The 21,047-nt window shown below is 55.8% G+C and overlaps 1 protein-coding gene and 1 long non-coding RNA gene across 2 annotated transcripts; one reads left to right on the top strand and one right to left on the bottom strand.

Annotated features, from left to right (window-relative positions):
• Positions 1-5,229: 5,229 nt before the first annotated feature.
• LOC138375018 (uncharacterized) lies at positions 5,230-7,373 on the bottom strand. The gene is made up of 2 exons (XR_011231411.1): positions 6,547-7,373; positions 5,230-5,943 (listed from the first exon to the last, which is right to left on the bottom strand). It is a non-coding gene; the product is annotated as an uncharacterized lncRNA (long non-coding RNA).
• A 3,545-nt stretch (positions 7,374-10,918) lies between these two features.
• CEBPA (CCAAT enhancer binding protein alpha) lies at positions 10,919-12,962 on the top strand. The gene has a single exon (XM_069458291.1). It carries the CDS (start codon positions 11,040-11,042, stop codon positions 12,102-12,104), a length of 1,065 nt encoding a protein of 354 aa, XP_069314392.1. The 5' UTR covers positions 10,919-11,039; the 3' UTR covers positions 12,105-12,962.
• Positions 12,963-21,047: the final 8,085 nt, after the last annotated feature.

Genomic DNA, 21,047 nt, shown 5'->3' with positions numbered 1-21,047 from the left:
ATAGTTGGTTTTTAGATTTTTTCTAGAGTTGATAGTTGGATATATCGTTGGAATTTTCTTGGTTGATTCTAAAGGTGTGTGTGGCCAGAAAAATAAATGGCCAAGAATCTCTCATCTAGTTGCTAAAGGGATTTTGATTTTTATCTCATTTAATAAGGGTTTTTTTTTAATTCCCCATATTGGTCTTCTTTTGTTTCCTTGCTGGGAGAGCTAATCCTCAACATTTATCTAAGTGCTATTAGTGGGTTATTTTATTTAATCCTCACAACAATTCTAGGGGGAAGAAGGCTGTATTATCACCATTTTACAGATGAGGAAACTGGGCAAGAGAGGCCAAGCCACTCTCCAAAGTCACAGTGCACGAGTGGCATTCAGACTGGCCGCTAACCCCACAGTCTGTTTTCTTTCTTAACCTGGTTATGAGAAATGGCTTGTAAAGAGGGCCAGGTGTGAAGACCAAGGCCATAGTTGGGGGGAGGAGGTAGCAGGAGTCATCTGCGACTTTGAACTTGGCCAGATGCTTGTTAGTTAGTCATCCACGTCAGAGGCTTCTCCCAGCTGGGCATAAACAACAGAATCCAGTCCAATTAAACAGAAAAGAAAAGTAATAGAGAATGTTAGGAAGTTGGCAGCGTCTTGAGGAAGGCCAGAGAATCTGGTGTGGAGACTGCGCAGCCAGTGACAGTGGCCACAGTGCCCCAGACCCTGGCTGTCTCTTGGCTGTCCTCGCCAAAATAGAATCCAGTGGTGCCTGCTCCTTCATGTCCTTTTCTCGTGTCCTGATGGCTCTCACTCGTGTGTGTGTGTGTGTGTGTGTGTGTGTGTTCTCAGAGCCTTTACTACAGTCCTCATCCCCGCTGTGAAGGAGGCTACGTGAGAGCCTCTCTGCCTTCCAGTGGGGACATGGGACTCCTAAGGTAGGACATCCCCACACACTGGAAGGTGCTTAAATGGCTCAGTCAATGTCCACTCAGGGTGCACACTCCCTGTCAGTGAGCTGTTGGGCAGATTCCACGGGGCCAGCTCGTCTTCTAATAATTGCCCCCAGAAAAGTAAGCGGCCAGAACAACCTCTTTCCATGCGACTGACTGGCAGTTTCCCTTGTTCGGAGACATGCTGAACTCTGTAAGGGGACACTTTTATAGGAGCATGAGTCATGCTGGTTTTCGTTTAACCGTTATTGCACCTTGACTAAGATAAAAAAAAAAAAAAATGACTGCATTTGGAATGTAAGCTGGATTTTCTAACCAATTATAATAAAAATTAGGTTCTAAAGATATGTTTGTGGAAACTCATTTTGTTTAGTGTCACCTCTACTTGTTGGTCAAGTAGGCAAAGATTCGTATCGGAGTTCCCCTGGTCCCCAGGAATCCGCGCTGGGATCTGGGCCGTGGGGGGTTATCTAACCGAAAGGGAGTGCCTGGGGTGTGTGCTTTCCAAGTGACCTTTGGAATTTTGGCTGAAAATGGTAGAGACAGAGATGGACAAGACCAACAGGAGAGGTGGCATGGGACGCTCCTGCCCTGCCCACAGTCCCTCAACTGCTAAATCAACACAGGAAACTCAATTCCCTGTTTGGGAAAAATGGGCTCATGTTGTATGAAAGATCTTTACTGTCACTGACTGGTTTATATATTTTCTTGGGGCAACCAGTGAAAATAAAGTCCTTTTTAGGTTTTTATGGTCCATTGAGTTCCGTTCAACTCTATAAAGCTAAACCCTCTTCTCATTATCCTAAGGCTAGTGTTTTCAGGGTATATACAGCAATCATATGCTTTGGAATTTTAGGAGCACTCCCAATTCATTATTACTTAATTATTGTTTAATTCTGTTATATATGTTAATGTGCGGTAAAAATTCATTACCCATTTGCAAGTCTCCCTGCTTAAGTTCCCTTCCTGAGCTATTCTAGACATGGATAAGCATATATGTAGAACCTCTCATTTTTACATAAATCAAGCATATGTATACGCATTTTCTGCACTGCGTATCTGTATATTCCAATTTTCTTTGGGATTGTGATTTCTTTTCATGCAGATTTGCAGAAGTTCTTTATGTATTAATAAATGAGCTTTTTACTTTTAAAATAAAGCTGACTTATTACATGTAGAATTGAATGTGAATTAATGCCTATAACTATGTATGATTCTTCATATGAGAAATCTCACAAATCATTCTTACAGCATGTTTCTAGATTGTTTATTTGGAAAATATGGTCATTGAAAAGCATTTTGAAGTTATTACAAAACAATGCAATCCATTAGTTTATTACACATTTGTAGAGCAAATTAAGTGACTCAAAAACATTTCACAGTTTATAAAACTATAGAAAATTATAAAACTATAAAGTTAAAGTATTTTATAGTTTATAAAACTATGAAGATGAGTACGTATAAAACTATAAAATAAGACATACTCATCTGTTTAAAATGTCCAGTACACATAAATACATAAATTAAAAAGTACAAGGGGGCTTCCTGCAAAGGCAGAACCACTGTTAACAGTTTGGTGTGTAGTCCTCCTAACTTCTTTCTATACACACACAAATACACATTTAAAGTCCTTTTCTCCTGGAAAAGCGGAAGCTAACGCTGTTCTGCAGGTTGCCTTTGTTTCAGTTAGGATTTATCCTGATGTCAATCTGGTTTTTTAACCTGTAAGTTGGCGGTGTGTTGCTACAAACCTTGGCAAGATCTGATACTGGCTTCCGCTGGGAAAAAAATCTAGCCCCAACTATGTGCTACCATAGATCTGGCCTTTGGAAATCCGTCGCTTCAATGCCTCCACTTGGGAGACATTTTACACAGTGCTGAGGGGCTGAGACTTGGGGGAGTTGAGGGTGATCACAGGACAAGGGAGCTGGATTAGGGCCTTCATGCAGCCATCCCCTAAACACTCTTATTTTGATTTTTCAGAAGATTTGGTTTCCTCTTTCTTAGATTTTTTTAAGAGATGCAACCTTGAGGCATAAGTCCTTGGATCAGCAAGGAGGAGAAGTGGTGGGTGCACAGGAGCGGGCTCTTGGAGCAGTGGGGTCTGCAAGTCCACAGGCCTGCTGGGAGGCCGGGCCATTTTCCCAGGTGGAGCTGACATCCAGCCATGTCCAAGGACTAAGTCTGCCTCTCCTGAGCACCTTCCCAGCAGTGCCCTACAGATAGGGGGTGCTCTGGAGTCACGGTGGAGGGAGTCTCTACTCACCTTGTGTCCTGGCTGGACTGCATCTCCCCAGAGAAAGGAGCGCTTTTTCTTCCACGTGTTGTGCTCAGCCAAGCTCCTGGGGGCCACATCTGCCCGCAGGGGGCCTCTTTCAATTTAGCCCATTAGTGCCGGGCAGACTCTCCAGGCCCTGGCAGTCTTGCCTGGAACAGCTTGCATAGGCTGGGGATTGGGTCTGCCCTAGGGACCGCTGGCCCAGGGGGTCAGTTGAGTCTTCTCGTGTTATCTTTGGGGCCACCTCTGAGCAACTTCTGGGCTTTGGAACAAGCTCAGTTCTAGGAGGGTGGTTGGGTAGCAGTTTTCTTCAGTAGAATCCATTTTGCGTTCATTCAACAAATATTTGAGGCTCTCCCATAGGCCAAGGCCTGTAGCTCTGGAAATAGGCAGAACAGGACAGACAAGGTCCCTGCCTTTGCGGAGCTGGCATTCTAGCGGGGGAAGCCAGATAAGGAACAAGCGAAATGAGTAAACAAGACCATTTTTCAGAGAGTGCTACGAGGAAAACAGAGTAACAGAGTACGCCATGGCCCGAGGAGCCAAGGGAGGGGGCGGGAAGCGCGCAGCGCGTCCCGGGGAGGAACCTCTTTGCGAAGGTGAGACTCAAATGTCAGCAAGGAAGGAGTCGTGCCAACCTGGGAAGAACATTCCAGGGAGCGAGGAGAGCAAAGTGCAATGCCCCGTGGCTGGGACGCTGTGCTGGCAGAGCGTGGGGGGGGAGCCGTGGGGAGGCGTGGGAGAGCGGAGGGCTGCTGGAGGCGGGGCCTGTGGCCAGGTGGATCCACTGGGGTTTTCTTTCATAGGCAACAAGTGGTCACAGGAGGGTTTGAGTGGGCAGGTGGCGTGATCTGAATGCATGTTTAAAGGATAACTCAGGCCACTTCGTGGAGAGAGCTGGCGGGTTCAGGAAGTCTGCAGGGAGGCCAGTCAGAGGCTGTGGCTGGAAGCAGGGTGTGGATGGTGGCATGGACAGAGGGGATGAATCCGGGACACCCATGTGGGGTTATTGCCAACTGCCATGTCCTTCAACAGAGGCAGGGCCAGGAGCCACTAACAAGGCCAGGACCAGGGGGTCACCACTCTCCTGCTTGCACTGAGTGCTGGCCCGCTCAGGGCACTGGGGCCCTGCCTGGGGTAGCCGCCCTGCCACGCTTAGACTCAGGCAGGAGGGCCGGGGTGCTGGACCCCCACAGTAGAGGCCCCCGCTCATGCCCTCTGGATACTCTTCCCCACCCCGCTCAGGCCAAGGAATTTCCTGCTCCAACAGCCCAGAACCAGCTGTCTGGGCCTACATGGGCCACTTCACTAGGGTGCACAAGGCCCAACGGTGACAAGCAGGAGGGTGTGGCAATTTTCACAGGGTATAGGCAGCATTTGAGCCCCGTGCTGGGAGTCTGTCTACACCTGCTGGCCTAAGGAGCCTGCGGGCGGGAGGAGGACCCACGGGAAGGGAAGGGGGGTGGCCGGCTCTCCCCACCCCACCACGTTTCAGAGTCAAATTCTAAATTTAAATCTGGTCTTCTAGGACATTATGAAGATATATTTGTTAAGGCAGGAAGGTAAAACATATTTTATCTAACAGTATCTTAGTTTGATTGGTAACTTTTAATTGTCTTGTCTTTTTTCCTATCTTTCAGTGGCTTTTAATATTTAAACAGACGGTCTGGGGGCTGCCTTTTGTATTCTTGTCCTGGGTCCCACGGAAGCGAGGGCCGGGCTTGCCACCTCCACTGCTCACTTGCTGTGTGTTCCCCAAATGCTGGACGGGGACTCTGGGGGCCCCATCATTTATCAAAGGAGTGTCCCACCAAAATAGAATAGAAGGTTTTTCCCAATTTGCTAAAATAATAATAACAATAAGATAACAGAATTTTCTGAAATTTAAATTTTGACTCAATATTCTTTTTCTAGAATCTTTGGTGTTCGCTACTGCTTGTCTGCTAGCAGAGGCACGCAAATAAAATAAAGAAAAACAAGTGAAATCACACACATATTATATTCATAGTAGATGAGTATTAGAGAAAACTGGAAATGGCTGATTCTTGTGAATTCGACGGTGTGGATTTTGTATAGGCCTGAGTACCCACGCTTGTGAGTTTACATGGCATACAACCAATATAGTCATGTTTCCTAACGGTCAAGTGATTTCCAGCTTATGATGACAGACTTAATTATGCCTTGGAATGTTCTGCAGAGAGTACCATAATTTCTAGGTGCTTTCCCCTAGAAAACACTGAGAACCCTGGTCTAATATAATATCAGCCATTCCATAAGTATATGTTGAAATGAGTTGCTTAATATTAAAGTTTCTGGGGAAAATAAAACCTCAAAAGTGTGCTTATATAGAGGCCAGAAGAGCCATGAATACAAGAAGCTCTTATTTACCAAGCAAGCATCTACACCCTGCCAGGAACCGGCCTTGGCACATATAATTCTCCCTAATCCTTCCAGCATCCCTACGATTCTGTAAATTGTACCCAGTTCACAGAAAAGAAACCAGAGGTCCAGAGACATTCAGTAACTTGCCCAAGGTCACTCAGCTATCATAAGATGAGGTAGGTATGTCAAGGGTCTGAAGAGTCCCCATACCACTGGGCCTCCTGCTGAGATAGGATGTATGATCTCATGGGTGATAATGGCTTCTCCAAGAGCTGGGAGTCCGTTGATAAGAAACTTTTGGTTAGACTTTGGTTAATTATCCATCAGGTTCCTATGCTGAACCTGTCAATACTAAAAGCGTAAAATGAATTAGTACAAAACTCATTCATGAATACATTTGTAATAAAAAGGAACTAGTTGTTTTTGTTTTGTCTAATTTAAGGAAGGTCTTTCAGAGTATTTTATTGAATCATTGAAACATTATTAGAGCTACTATATTAGATACTCACCCTCCCGCCCCCCGCCCCCAGCCAGAGCTCAGCTGTACCGGAAAATCCTAGTTCTCGTCTTTTATCTTATCTTAGTCGGTCCTGCCTTGGGATGACCAATCTTACATCCACACTTCAGCTTTAGATAAAGTTAGAAAACTAAATCAGAAGAGTTAGTTCCGTTTTTGCTCTTCAGACTTCGGTTGATTTTCAAGCTTGTGCGTGCATTCTCTCGTGTGCATTGCACTAGAAGGGCTGAACCGAAGTCAAATGCCGTTCCTAGGGCTCTGTCTTCTCAAAATGGTCAGAGCTGCAAATGACTCTGGAACCAGGCTTCACCCTGGCTTATCCAAACGTCAGGACAACACTTCCGGAGGCCTCCTGCCCACCCTCTCCCCACCTGGCCTGCTCACAGCCTGGCCTGCCCTCCCCTCTCCATGGCCTCTGTTCTGAGCCGTGGGAATACCTATGAGCATATTTCCAGTCCTGTTGCTGCTTTTCTCCCTCATCAGAACATGCCTCTTCTCTCCCCGGTGGCAAAAGTCGGGCCCCAGGGAGCTGGCCACGTGGCAGAGCCTGGGTCCTTGCCCCATGGCTCCAGTTGCCGGCTCAGCACCTTGAGCGGGGGGCGGACTTGAGGACCTCCCTTGTTCCTCACTGCAGGGACCGCTGAGCTGCCCTCAATTAAGAAGGAAGAAGGATCTTAAGGGTAGTCAGAGAGGATTTACAAGCTTCTCTTATTACCAGCTTCGTATCACTTGCACATCAACCACAGAGCCACCTCTCTCCCAGGTGATTCCTCCAGCCGGGTGCTGAGCGCCCACTCAGGCTATCAGGCTATGGGGCTGCACCTCCCTTACTCCTCGGCACCTCCCACGGAAAGTGGCTCCCCCAGCCCTGGGGTCCCACCCTGACTCCTCAGCCAGTTGCTGCTCCAGGGCTTGGGCAGCTCCAGGGCACTTCTGCCTCCGGCTCCTAGATCCCCCCTCACCTCTCAGCATCCGGCCAGCCCATCCAGAGCCCCACTGCCTGCCCTGCAAACCGCTTCCTCCTCATCTCAAGCTACGCTCTCAGGCTGCAGAGGAAAAGCTGGAATATGGTAGGTGGATCTTGGCAGCTGCTCCAAGGTTCTCCCCTCTAGCACCACAAAGCAAGCAGGCAAGTGTCCTGGGGTGAGTCCCCTGTGGCCTCCAAGGGTCTTGGAGAGGGGCCTCCATTTTTCTGGGCATTACCTATGTCAGGGGACAGTAACTCCAGCCAGAAGCCAGGCTTTCAGCCCTCAAGTCCTGATATCTTTTTTTTTTTTTTTTTTTTTTTTGAGACAGAGTCTCGCTCTGTTGCCCAGGCTAGAGTGAGTGCCGTGGCGTCAGTCTAGCTCACAGCAACCTCAAACTCCTGGGCTTAAGCGATCCTACTGCCTCAGCCTCCCGAGTAGCTGGGACTACAGGCATGCGCCACCATGCCCGGCTAATTTTTTGTATATATATATTTTAGTTGTCCATATAATTTCTTTCTATTTTTAGTAGAGACGGGGTCTCGCTCTTGCTCAGGCTGGTCTCGAACTCCTGACCTCGAGCGATCCACCCGCCTCGGCCTCCCAGAGTGCTAGGATTACAGGCGTGAGCCACCGCGCCCGGCCCAAGTCCTGATATCTTGTTCAAAACTATCCTGCCCTCTCCCTTCACTCTGGGGCCTTAGGTCTCCATTGTTTCCCACCTGGTCAACAGCCCCTCTCTACCCCTCCTAGAGTAGCCTCTCAGGAAACCATATCGGACAAGAAAGCTCTCCTGCTAAAAACTGGAGGTCAAAAGCCTGGGAGATAAGGGCTACTTCTTCACCTGGAGTAGCCTTGGCCATCAACCCAGCCCCGTCTGCGGGCCCAGCCTTATCTAGAGCCCTCCCCAGCTTGGCCCACACCCCAGCCGGTCAAACATCTCGTCCTTAGTTATTAGAGCACACCATGTGCGCACAGCCTCGTCACCTTTGCACCTGCTGTTCCCTCCCCCTGGAAGGCTTTCCTCCCTTGTCGTCCCAGCAAACTCCTGCTCGCTCAAGGCACAGCTCAAAGGTCCACTCCTGCGTGAAGCCCTCTCTCTCCCCCTGCTTTTGTCTGCTCAGGCTGCCAGGACAGAGTGCCACAGACTGGGGGCTTAAAGAATACACATTCATTTTTTGCAGTTCTGGAGGCTGGAAGTCTGAGGTCAAGGTGCCAGCACCGTCAGGTTCGGCTGAGGGCTGTCTTCCTGGCTTGCAGACAGCCACCTTCTCACCGTGCGCTCACATGGCCTTCCTCCCTTATGACCTCATTTAACCTTAATTTTTTCCTAAAAGCCCTGTCTCCAAATACAGTCACATGGGGGTTGGGGTTTCAACATAGGAATTTTGGAGGAACACAATTCAGTCCATTGCACCTCCCCGAATCTGATCTCTACCTCCTCCAGAGCCCCAGGCCCCACCTCGTTCAGGGCAGGACGCCCCTTTATCACAGCATAGCCGTCCTCTATCATCATTGTGTCTCCTACACATTTGATGAATGAATGGATGAAGTCCCACCCACCCCCCTTTCTGCATCCCCCCCTCTGGGAGGAGGCCCTTCCTCCCAGCAGACTGTGTGATGACTTCTCTGTCTCCCGCACTGTGCTCGAGCTCCAAGAGGCAGGGGCCACTTGTCACTCATCCCCGAGCACTCAGTCCCTTGCACAGGGCAAGCCTGGGTGGGTGGAGTGCAGCTCTGCAGAAAGAAGACCTGTGCCTCTGGGGTGAGAGCCCCCTGGGCTGGGAGCCCCACTCTCCCCGCCTCTCTGGCTCATCAGGCCCTTCCTGGGCAAGGCCTTGTTTCCACGCTGCAGTTCCTTCCACCCCTAAGAGGCCAAGTTCCTCTCCCTGCACAGGCCAACAGCAACTCTGCGGATGAAGCCACCCATCACCTTCCTCCCTGCCTCAGCACCTGCCAGGAACAGGGCATTTTCAATAGCATTTCTTTGTTCCTACACTGGGAAAAACCATCATGTTTAGCACTGCAGAAAAAATGAAAATCCCTCTGGGTGTTTCTGGATTTCTCTCCAGGTCTCCTGCCACAGGTGCGTGGTGCATTAATGGGTCCCGCATCTGAATCCGGGAGCAGCTCCTGGGCCCACGTCAGGGTATTTATTTAACGTATCTGCTTTTCACTCCCTCAGTCCAAAAGCATCAAGCTAAAAATATCTTGTTTATGAGCTCTGGACTGAAAATGAAGCAGTTGGGCTATTAATCATTGGGAATATGTTGAATAGGAACCTGATTAAAGCACAGTACGCATTCTCCAGATGAAGCTGCTGCTCTGCCGCGACCGCAGTGGAAGCTCGGGCCTCCCCCGCGGTATTTTTAGCTGCTCCTCCATGAGGGTTCCTGGGAGGGTCGTGGCGCCTTGCCAGGCTTAGGAAGGCCGCTGTCGGTGTGGGGGTCTTGACCTGCGCGGCCCAGGGATCCTCGCAGGCGAGTGCACACCAGCTAGCACCGGGGGGTAGAGGGGGGAGCGACTTACGAGCCCACGAGGCCTCATGGGGCCCCGTTGCCATCCTTCGCCACCCCCCACCCCCACTCCACCTCCGCCGCCAGGATTTCGGTGGAGAACGCGAGGGACGCCACGTGGCTGGGAGACGCTCCGTAGCAAGCTCCTTCCACCCGCAGCGGTGGGAGCATATGCCGTGCTGCGCCCCGCGGGCACCCGGGTCTGGCCGCCCCTGCCCCCAGGATCCCGGAGACCTGGCGCCCCGCGAACCGCCCGGCAGAGTGCTCCCCCTGGACGCCCGGACCTGGAGCCCCGGCACCGGGGCCCCTCGACACTGTCGCTCCCGCCGGCGAAGCCCACCTGAATGGGGAGTCGGGGAAGAAAGCGGCAGCTTCAGGCTTCGTGGACTGCGGCCCCCACTGCAGGATCCCGGTCCGGAGTCAAGTTCGCCTGCGCCCTCCGCGCGCCCTCCCGTGAGCGCCCCTGTGTCCCGCGCAGCTGGTCCCGGGAGCCCGCCAGTCCCGCGGGGAGACAGTGGCGGCTCCGCGCGGGGTGGCAGCGCTGGCCCCACGCGCCAGGCAACCCTCGCGCTCTAGCCGGAGAAGTAATTAAAAAGAAAGTTTCCAGCCCGGGCGGATCAACCGGGTCCTCCAGACTCCCAGACTGCGGCCACCTCCCCGCGGGGTCCTAGCGCCCTGCTGCGGGGAAGCCTGGGGGACTCTGGAGGACCCCGAGGCAGAGCGGGCAGAGGTGCTTCTGCACGGAATCAGGGGGGCGCCTGGAGATCGCAGAGAGAAGACACAGAGTCATCGCGCTCCAGGCCTGTCCACGCGCGGTGTGCGCGGGGTCACGCGTGGCAAACAGTCCCCTCCCCCCACCCTAGACTGACCGCCGCTCTGCGCCGCAGCCATCCAGAGCCGCGGGGCCCGGGCAGGCCCGGTTCTCGCTTTTAAAGCGAGTCCGGGCCACTGTAGCTCAACACCGAGACTCGCCCTCCACCACCCCTGCGCGGCCTCTGGATGCTCCCGGGCTCCCTAGCCGTTGGCTGGAAGTGGGTGGTTTGAGGAGGGGGCCCCGCCACCGACCACGTGTGCGCGGGGGCGACAGCCTGGCCGAGGGAGGAGCTCTGAGCGACCGCCACGGCCCGGCCTGCCGCGCAGGAGGCAGCGGGCGTTCCCCGCGGCCTGCCAGGCTAGCGCTGCGCTCCGGCCCCGCTTGCCACCCCCCTGCAGAGGCGGGCGCTAAGACCCGGGAGGCGCCGCCCGCCGTCGCCGGTGGTCAGAGCGGGTTCGGGCTCTAGGGGGCGACGGCCGCTCGGTATAAAAGCGGAGCCCGCGCGGGCCCGGCCATTCGCGACCCGGAGCTGCGCGGGCGCGAGCGACCCGGGCTCCGGCGGGCGGTGGCAGCAGCGGCCCCGCGCAGGCTGGAGGCCGCCGAGGCTCGCCATGCCGGGAGGGCTCTAGCTCCCCATGGAGTCGGCCGACTTCTACGAGGCGGAGCCGCGGCCCCCGATGAGCAGCCACCTCCCGAGCGCCTCGCACGCGCCCGGCAGCGCCGCCTTCGGCTTTCCGCGGGGCGCGGGCTCCGCGCACCCTCCCGCGCCACCTGCCGCCCCGGAGCCGCTGGGCGGCATCTGCGAACACGAGACGTCCATTGACATCAGCGCCTACATCGACCCGGCCGCCTTCAACGACGAGTTCCTGGCCGACCTGTTCCAGCACAGCCGACAGCAGGAGAAGGCCAAGGTGGCCGCGGGCCCCGCGGGCGGCAGCGGCGGCGACTTCGACTATCCGGGCGCCCCCGCGGGCCCCGGCGGCGCCGTCATGCCCGGGGGGGCGCACGGCCCGGCTCCCGGCTACGGCTGCGCGGCGGCCGGCTACCTGGACGGCAGGCTGGAGCCGCTGTACGAGCGCGTCGGGGCGCCGGCGCTGCGGCCGCTGGTGATCAAGCAGGAGCCCCGCGAGGACGACGAAGCCAAGCAGCTGGCGCTGGCCGGCCTCTTCCCCTACCAGCCGCCGCCGCCGCCGCCGCCGTCGCACGCGCACCCGCCGCCCGCGCACCTGGCCGCCCCTCACCTGCAGTTCCAGATTGCGCACTGCGGCCAGACCACCATGCACCTGCAGCCCGGCCACCCTACGCCGCCGCCCACGCCCGTGCCCAGCCCGCACCCAGCGCCCGCGCTCGGCGCCGCCGGCCTGCCCGGCCCGGGCGGCGCGCTCAAGGGGCTGGCCCCGGCGCACCCCGACCTGCGCGCGGGCGGCGGCGGAGCCGGCAAGGCCAAGAAGTCGGTGGATAAGAACAGCAACGAGTACCGGGTGCGGCGCGAGCGCAACAACATCGCGGTGCGCAAGAGCCGCGACAAGGCCAAGCAGCGCAACGTGGAGACGCAGCAGAAGGTGCTGGAGCTGACCAGTGACAATGACCGCCTGCGCAAGCGGGTGGAACAGCTGAGCCGCGAACTGGACACGCTGAGGGGCATCTTCCGTCAGCTGCCAGAGAGCTCCTTGGTCAAGGCCATGGGCAACTGCGCGTGAGGCGCGCGGCTGCGGGACCGCCCTCGGCCAGCCCCTGGCGTGGACCCGGGGAGTGGTTTCGGGTCGCCGGATCCCGAGGCTGCCCGGGCCGTGCAAAGCCAGGACTAGGAGATTCCGGTGCCGCCTGAAACCCTGGCCTGCTCCGCGAGTCCCCTCCCTTCCTCCGCGCCAGACTCGGTGCGTCTAAGATGAGGGGGTCCAGCAGGGGTTTCTCCCGAGCTGGGGGAAACTGGGAAACCGGGGCTGAGCTTGGGAGCCCAGCGACTCTAGTATTACAGAATAACCTTGTGCCTTGGAAATGCAAACTCACTGCTCTGATTCCTACCGAGTAGGGGGAGCAAATATGTGCCTTGTCATTTTATCTGGAGGTTTCCTGCCTCTTTCTCAAGGCCTCAGCAGGCCCCCAGGAGAGAAGGAGGGGTGCGGGCCCAGGGCAGGAGGGAGGTTCAGGGAGCTGAGATCTGGGTGAGCCAGCTGCTCCTCGGCCCCCATTTTTAGAGGGGCTGAAAGGTAAGAACTTGGGGCTTCAAACGTAAGGTTGTCCCCCTAGTTTGCATGAAGGCTCCCTAGTTCCTTGCCTCTCCCACCTCCTCCCTGCCTCCAGCCTGCAACAGAGGAGGCTTCTCTGGGCAGAACTCAGCGAATGGGGGTCACCAGGTGACCAGTGGGAGCTCCTCACCCCCAGTCAGACCAGAAAGCTAGGTCATGGGTTAGCTCTACGGACCGGTGTTCTAGGGGACGGTGGCGCCCAGTGGGAGAGGGGAACCCAGAGATCCGGTCTTGGGGCAAAGCGGGGTGAAGGGACACAGCCATCCGCCTTGTCTGTACTGTATGTCCCCCAGCATGGCCATACAAACATGGAGCACAATCAGTCCATCCCGGAGGGACCGGAGTTATGACAAGCTTTCCAAATATTTTGCTTTATCAGCCGATATCAACACTTGTATCTGCCCTCTCTGTGTCCCAGCGGTGCCTTGTGCAATGTGAATGTGCACTCTATGCTAAACCACCATTTTATTTGGTTTTTGTTTTGTTTTGGTTTTGCTCAGATACTTGCCAAAGTGAGACTCGTTGCCAGCAGCTGGGGGAAGGGGCTGAGGCTCTCTTGCCCTCTGGTTCTGGGATTGCTTTTGATCCCGGGGGGACCAAGGAGGTGAGGTGGGCTTCCTCCTTCCCCTCCGCTTTCCCCGGCCGCGGCTGTGGGCCTGAACTCCCTCCAGCCCAGGCTGCCCACAGGCTTGTCCCCCCGGAGAGGCCCTGGCTCCTGGTCTGGAAGGGAGGTGGCCTCCGGCCAACGCATCACTGGGGCTGGGAACAGGGAAGGATGGCTTGGTTCTCTTCATCTGGGGAGAACGTAGAGTCTCATGCTAGATATTTTATGTATTATATCTATAATATAAACATATCAAAGTAAATGTTGGTGTCTTTTTAAAACCAGAAAGAAGCTACTTCCAAGATTTTCTGCGGGCCAGGTCACATTTGTAAATAATCGCAGCATTTTCCCTGGCCGGGATCCTGACTTTCATTAGCGCTCCATGCATCCTGAGCCCCTGTTCACTTTAGGGGGTTACTTACTTCCCCCGGCAAGACAAATAAATAGCAGGAGGACCAGGCTCCAAGCCCAAAAGGCCCAGAGCCTGAAGAGGAATCTCCTGGTCGGGGGAGGGGGATTTGGAGGGGTCTGGGAGCCGCAGCCCAGCCCATGGTGTGTCCGCTCATCTGCCCCAGGGAGCCCTCTGCCCAGCAGCCCCAGGCTCAAGAGGCCCTTTGGCCACACTTGCTCACAAACTACTCACAACTCCAGCCCCCGAGCAGGCTCACTCACACCCGCCTTTGCCCGGGGACCCCAGGCCGACAGGAAGAAGCCTCCAGTGGTGGGACCCTCCACCCCTCCCAGCTTTCACTGGGCCATGTGCCTGCAGTCTACCCCGTGATGCCCAGAGAGCAATCTGAAGGCCGGGGCCCCTTCTCCACACCTGCCCTGCCCCAGCCCACCCAGGGAGAGGGGCCTCGGCAGGCCTGCAGCAGGGGCCTGGCCGGCCCCAGCATCTACCCTCCCCACCGTGTTCATCCTGCACCAAACAGGAGGCTGAGTCCTGATGTGTCCCCCTCCAACGACTGCCCCGTGAGGACAGGGCACCCCTGAACCCCTTAGCAGCAGTGACAGCCAGCCACGGGAGGGTGGCCCCTCATCCCTGGATTAACAGGGACTGGGAGGAAGTAGCCCAGGAGGCTGACGGCGCCTTTCAGATTTTACCCGCTTAGAGGGTAAAACACTTTTTACCTCTTTCACAAGTGTTTGCTGAGCAGCCTACATGTGTGCCAATGTGGATGGGGGCATTTGCGAGAAATTACACATTCTTCTTACATTCTGAAAGCTTCAGGTTTACTTGCTTGCGTGGTTAACTCCCCCTGCCTTCCAACCCACCACCCCTGCCCTCGCTGTCCCGTGTCTTGCCACCTCCTCACCCATGGCCGCTGCTGGCACAGGAAAGGCCGCCTGCCCAGTGAGGAGGCGGTGGCCCGCCCCGCCGCCCTGGGAACCGAGGAGGCAGAGCCCCGCCACCTGCCTAGAGGCCTGGGGCAGGCCCCGGCTTGCTCAGCCCCAGCAAACCCTCTCTGAGTTCAGTGCGAATTCCAGTTTTTCTTGTTTGAGGGGCTGATCCTTGGATTCCCCTTTGCCCCCAGAACGGGTCCCAGGATGATGAGGGGGGAGGGGCGACCCCCTGCCCTCACTGCCCCCACTGTGCCCCACTCTGCCATCCCTCGGGAGCTGCCTCTTTCACAGCTGCCGGCTCGTGGAAGGGCACCCCTCCTGCTGCGTATCCTGAGGTCCAGGGTGGGCTTTGCTGGGGACAAGACAGATCCAATCACAGCCAGCCCCAAGAAAGGGACAGGAAGAGTGAGGCCCCCAGTGTGGCCCAAAGCAGACGGAGCAGCCTGCTGGGGGAAAGAGGGCCCTCCAGGTGTGGGGTGAACCTGCCCCGCATGTCACCCGGCCACCCACTGCTTCCTGCAGGGTTCCCCACATCCCCTCCTGACTGTAGCCTTCAGGAAAAACCACTCCAAGGGCCTGGCACTGAGTGCACCCTGAGTGTTTATTGGATGCCTACTGTGTGCCAAGGCCTGTGCCAAGCATGGGGCACTCAGCTGGGAACAAGCGCAGCCTTGTGGCCCCAAGCTGTGGTTTAAGGGCAACAAGTACAATATGGGGGAGATCAAAGTGTGAAGCGGGTCCATCAGGGAAGGCTTCCTGGAGGCAGCAGCTTTGACTCAAGACTGGTGAGGACAGCCCCACCTGGACCCAGTGCCAGGATGCGTGGGCTGTGCGTGCTCTGCCCAGGACAGGCAGTGCCACTGGCGGCACTGTCAGGGGAGCCGCCTCCAAGGAAGGAGCAGGGGCAGGAGGGAGGGAGAGAGGTGGCTCCCTTTCCACCAGATGGTCCTGCCAGTTTAGCTGTCACGGATGTTACCCTTATCTCCCGGATCTCCTGGGAATCTGTGAACTTGGGGCTTGGCCCTGACACCTGCAGTGAGCCTCTGGGACTGGTGCGCAGTGTCTGCCCCTCCCAGCTCTCCCGCCCCCTCCTTCCCAGGCAGAACCTGCCAGGCCTCCTCCAGGAGCTGCTGGTTCCACAGAAGGGGACAGGGTCACTCAATGGTGATGGTCAAGACAGAGGGGAAACCGTCCCTGCAGGACACCGCAGGCCCTCTGTGGACTCGGGGCAGGGAGGGAAGTGGTGGTGTGTGGGGACCATGTTGATATCCCAGCCGCTTCTTTCCTCTGCTGGTCAGGTAGAGGAAGGCTTTTCTCTTCTATTCCCTTTTTCTATTCTTTGCTTTAAATAAAACAAAACTGCCAGCACCCTTGAAAGATCTTCCTTGATTCTGTGAAAGACAGGTGCTATCTCTTCTCTCCGGACACCCTCCCCTCTCCCCATCCCCCATCCCCCTCTCTGTGGATGGAGCGTTTGACGTCAGCCAAGACACAGGAAAGATACGGATTCACTATCAAAGCATCCTAGCCCCATCCCGTAGCAATTAAAAAGCCAGATGGAATCTCTGGGAAAACGGCATTAATAACGCAAACAATCTGTGTTGGCCGCAGCGGCCCAGGAGCCCCAGGCGGGGGTGGGATGGGGGGAGGCCGGGGTGCCGGGCTGTGAGCTCTCAGCCGCGCTGTGGCCAGCCGGGGATGGGGCCATCGTAAGGGTATGCTGGGTCTGGCCGCAGCCGGGCTGTCCCCTCCGGCCCTCGCAAGGCCCACTAGGCACCCTGGATCCTGGTGGCTGTAGACGGAGCCAGGCAAATGTGGAACCCATTACTCAGACAGCTGCGGCCTCGGCCAGCCCCATTCTGGCACCCAGGAGCTTTGCTTCCCTTCATTTGTTTGTATTTATTATTTTTCTGGCTTTCTGGCCCCACCCACAAGGAACAGGCCTCCCTGGGTGTGTGGCGTCCATCAATGCCCTATCTCTTCGTTTGCTGTGCCCAAGTCCACCACCGGTGCCTGGCAACAGCAGAAGATGGTGCTGGGGGACCCCAGTGGTGCCTGAACCCCAGGGGCTGCCCTTAGAATGCGAAGTGTCGGGCACTTTGGGCAAGACCAGCTGAGCTCGTGGAAGCTGGCATGATTGCTCAGGGAGCAGGGCACAGGGTCCACACTTCCCGGCTGCCTTGAGGGGCCCAGAAGGGGCCCAGGCCGGGGCCACAGGAAAAGAGTCCTCTGCTGTTCCAGAACCTTTTCTAGGCAGGGCTGAGAAGCCAGACTCTTCCACAGTTGCCCCATTTTTCAGACCGTGGTTTGGAGGCCCACCTGCCGCGGACTTAAAGATGTAGTTTCCTACGGCCATCAGGTTGGGTTGGGAACGGGCTTGTTTAGGAAACATGCTTTGAGACTCTCATGTACCCAGAGTCATTTTCTGACCCTCATCTTCACTGTCTCCCCAACCTTGTCCTTCACTCTCATCCTCCTGGAAACTGTTCCCCACCCCCAGGTCACTGCTAGGCCCTAGAGCCAATCAGATGAACTCTCCGGGGGTCCTTCCTGTCTCTCAGTGCCTGGCCCACACAGCTCTTCCACACATGTGTTTGATTGCAAGGATCTCTCTCCAACTCATCTTTCTCCTTCTAAAAAACATCCTCACCATCTCCGTTCCATGCAAGCATCCACTGGGGTAGCCAGAGGCCCACCACGTAGGGGGCTCGAGGAACCAGGACCTGCCACTGTCAGAGGTGACAAGGGCAGGAGAAATAAGGCTCCACCATCGTGGCCCACTCCAGGTGAATTCCTGCTTCTACAAAGCTACTTTGAAAATGCACGAATCCTGGCCAGGCACGGTGGCTTCCCCCTGTAAGCCCGGCACTTTGGAAGGCAGAGTCAAGAGGATCACTTGAGGCCAGGAGGTCGAGACCAGCCTGGGCAACATAGCGAGACCTCATCTCTAAAAAAAAATAATAATAATATTAATTAGGCAGGGGCAGTGTCATGCTCCCGTAGTCCCACCTACTCAGGAGGCTGAGGCAGGAGGATGGTTTGAGCCCAGGAGTTCAAGGCTGCAGTAAGCTATGATCGTGCCACTGCATGATCCAGCCTGGGTGACAGAGTGAGACTCTGTCTCTAAAATAAACAAATAAAATAAAATAAAATGCAACGATCCTAAGAAAGTTAGCCCATTCCATCCTGAACAATCCTCCACACCTCCATGTGATCAGTTTATCACCAGAATCGGAGGGCTTTCTGCTTTAAAAGGTATTTCAGGCCTTCATGTCGCCCCTCTTATTCCCGCTCTAGGATGACTGGCAAGGTCGCTATTGAGGGACTATGGCCTGAGGGTGGGGACACCTGTGGCCAAATGTGGTGGCTTAGAGCCAGGGCATGTCACCAGTGCCCCAGACAGGGCCTGAGAGAACCATCAAAGCCTGTCTCAAGCCCTCGTGCATATGAAGGTATTTCTGCTCCGTGGCAAGTGGCAGCCCAACCTTTCACCAGAAGCAAAGCCTTTCCTCCCCGGGGGGCCACTGTCCCTTCCCTGCTTCAGCCATAGAGGCCCCAGAGACCCCCTGCCTCCCTCAAGCCAACCAGAGCGCTCTCCCCGCCACCCCCCGGGAACACTGCGCCCTCTCGCTAACAAGGAAATGCTGCTAACTTATGTTGGCCTTTCCTGTGCACATCTTGGGCAACGGCCTCAGCTGGACGTGGTGGCACAGCCCCTGCCCAGAGAACGGGGGTGCAGGTGGGGCCGGGGGTGTCAGGCCTGGGTGCCTGCTCCGGAGGGAGCCGCCGTGACCTTCAGCATCAGGTTAGGACCCGTCTGAAGTAGCCTCCTTGAGTGATTTACAATTTGCAAACACGTTTTATTTGATTCCCGAGTTTTGCTAGAGCAATTACAGTGACTAAGCATGACAAATCACTCCCAACACAGTGTCTACTCGCTGTTAGGAAATGTGTTTGCCTCACTATTTTGCCTGGTGCGGCAACATTTTAAAAATAGACTCATTCACTGTACTTGAAGGCAATTTGTTCCAAATTTTCCCACTAATTTGATTTTAATCTGATATTTAAAATTTGTGTGACCACATTCCCACTGATTTATAGGAAGAAGCCCTACCTGGCGGCACTTTAATTGGCACTACCCCAGGAGTCCACAGGACAAAGGATTTATGCCAGAACAGTTGGAAGGCCCTGACGCCTGTAACCCTTGAATATGCGTCCAATTCACAATTGCAAGTGCTGCCGCCTGGGCCGGCACCAGTGACTGCGGAGCTGGGGGCTGCAGAGCCCGGGCACGTAGTAGGCCTTCAGTCTCATGTTGGACACACGAGTCGAGCCTGGAGGCTCTACCATGGTACACACTTTAAGTGTGTGCTAAGTTGGTTTCTGGCAAAAAGCAATTTGTTCGCAGGCGACAAGCAGGCATTTCCTACTTCTCCCATCCCATGATGAGGACGGCCGTGGGAGGCGGGCCGTGCAGCCCTGGCCTTCCCTCCTGATGACTGGGCGGCCCTCACTGAGTCTCTTAATTTCGCTCCGCTTCAATTTCCTTTTATGCAAAATGTATGCAAAACTAGGAACACGTCATTGAGTTGTGAAAGGTAAACAGGCAAAGCTTGTGGGACACTCATAGTTAGCTCCAGCTAACCATGCCCACGTGGGGCAGAAGGCGGAGCTGGAGGGCTAGGGAGGGGGAGGGCACACCTAGGTCCTTGAAAGACTCCAGTGGAAGGAGACAGTCCTCTGAATAATTAAGGGCAAAATCCTTGTACCCAAATAACCAAAGAACTGAAAAAGTCATTTTAAAGTTGCTTAAACGCCCCCCGCCAAAGGAAGCCCTTCGTTTGCTTAGAAAGCATTTAGTGGGCTCCTCCTGGGCGCAGAGCCCCCTTGCCAGTGACCTTGAAGGGAGAGCACAGCGGTCAGGCCGTCCGCGGCTGCCAGCAGAGCAGGGGAGGTGCCCCGTGTGCTTGTCGCAGTCAAAGTTGCTTCATACAAGTGCAGGATCCCAGGTGATGACTTCCGGTCAGTGAGAACAAGTATTCTCTCGGGGTGGCAGCCCCCCAGCATCCTGAGTGAGCCCTCAGCCCCTTGGGCCTCCCCATTAACTTGGCTCTGTTTGCAAAGCTGTGACCTCAGTGGGCAGGGCGGCCCTGCCTTCCCCTCGCTGGTGGGAGGGGAGCAGGAGGCACGTGCTGCGTGTGTTGGGGTCAGGGGACACCTCCTTCTCCCCTGCCTCCCTCAGTGTCCCCCTGGGTCATCTCAGCGCTTGGCGGAACAGCTGGTTCCCATTTGCCCACCCAGCTCTGGTGCAGGGGGTGAGGGTGGAGGCTGCCCTGCCCTGCGGGAAGCTGCCTGGGCAGAGCCTCAGATGACCGGGGACGCTCCTGAGGTCCTAGGGTCCTGGAGGAGGGGCACAAAGGCAGGTGGGAGGAGGCCTCGGCCAAGCTTGCCGGCAGCTGGGGCCTCCAACAGGAAAGGGTTCTGGAACCTACCCTGCTCTTCTCTCCTCTGCCAGGAATGCTGCCACGAGAGCAATTCAAGTTAATGAGCAAACTCCTCGGGCGAGGCAGGAAGGCAGCTCTCGGGCACCTCCACCGCCCTGCTCAAGCACAGGAAGCGGTTGGAGTCCTCTTGCCGAGCCGGTGGGGGCCAGCAAGTGTTAAGTGGGGCCAGGAGGCCCTAAACCTCCGGCTTCTGCACACCCGGGTCAGCCGGGCTCCGTGCAGGGCCGGGGCAGTGTGGCGCTGTGTGCGTGCCACCTGCACACACGCTTGGGGCAGATGCCAAGGCCTGGGCTGGAGGAGTGTCAGACCCGGGGAGAGTGGCGGAGGGTCCCCCTAAGAGCAAGTCCACGTTCACGAAGGCCCAACCTCCTCTGTTGGGGGAGCAGTCCCGGCTGGGAGAGGTGGAGGCATGTGACTCACAGGCCGGGCCCCTGAGCCGAGGGGAGGTGGGGATGACGGCTCCGAGCCCGAAATGTGTCAGAGGGGAGATGTGCATCTCGAGAGAGGCGGGCTGTGGAGCTGTGTGGACATCGCTGCCTGGGGGTTGTGAGCCGCTGCTGTCCTCGCCGGGCTTCTCAGCCTCCCTGGGCCACACCGGGCTCATGGGGGCCCATCTCACCAGAGCCAGCGATGGGACCGGGCTGGGCAGGGCAGGAGCAGCACCTGGGCTCCCCGACTTGCGTCCCTGCGGCAGCTTAGCCCTCTGTACCCCCAAATCCACCCAGGGGGGTGAAACACTCCTGTTTCCCTAACGCTTGCATCGTTGGCCTAATTCCATGACGCCTCCCCCCACCTCGCCTCCACTCGACATTCCTCGACTGAATTTACTTTCGTTTTTAATATGAAAAATTAAATCAACTGCATGTTTTTTGTGACATCTTTGAGAATTTCAAAATTGGAATGACATGTCCAAGACATTGCAGAGCCAGGTTTGGGGGCAGA

This window comes from Eulemur rufifrons, chromosome 24, assembly GCF_041146395.1.
Source record: "Eulemur rufifrons isolate Redbay chromosome 24, OSU_ERuf_1, whole genome shotgun sequence".
Classification (NCBI taxonomy): Eukaryota; Metazoa; Chordata; class Mammalia; order Primates; family Lemuridae; genus Eulemur; species Eulemur rufifrons.
This window is presented reverse-complemented; position numbering and strand designations above follow the sequence as displayed.

Coding starts and splice junctions, on each gene's coding strand:
- CEBPA (XM_069458291.1), top strand. CDS start 11,040: ATGGAGTCGGCCGACTTCTACGAGGCGGAGCCGCGGCCCCCGATGAGC.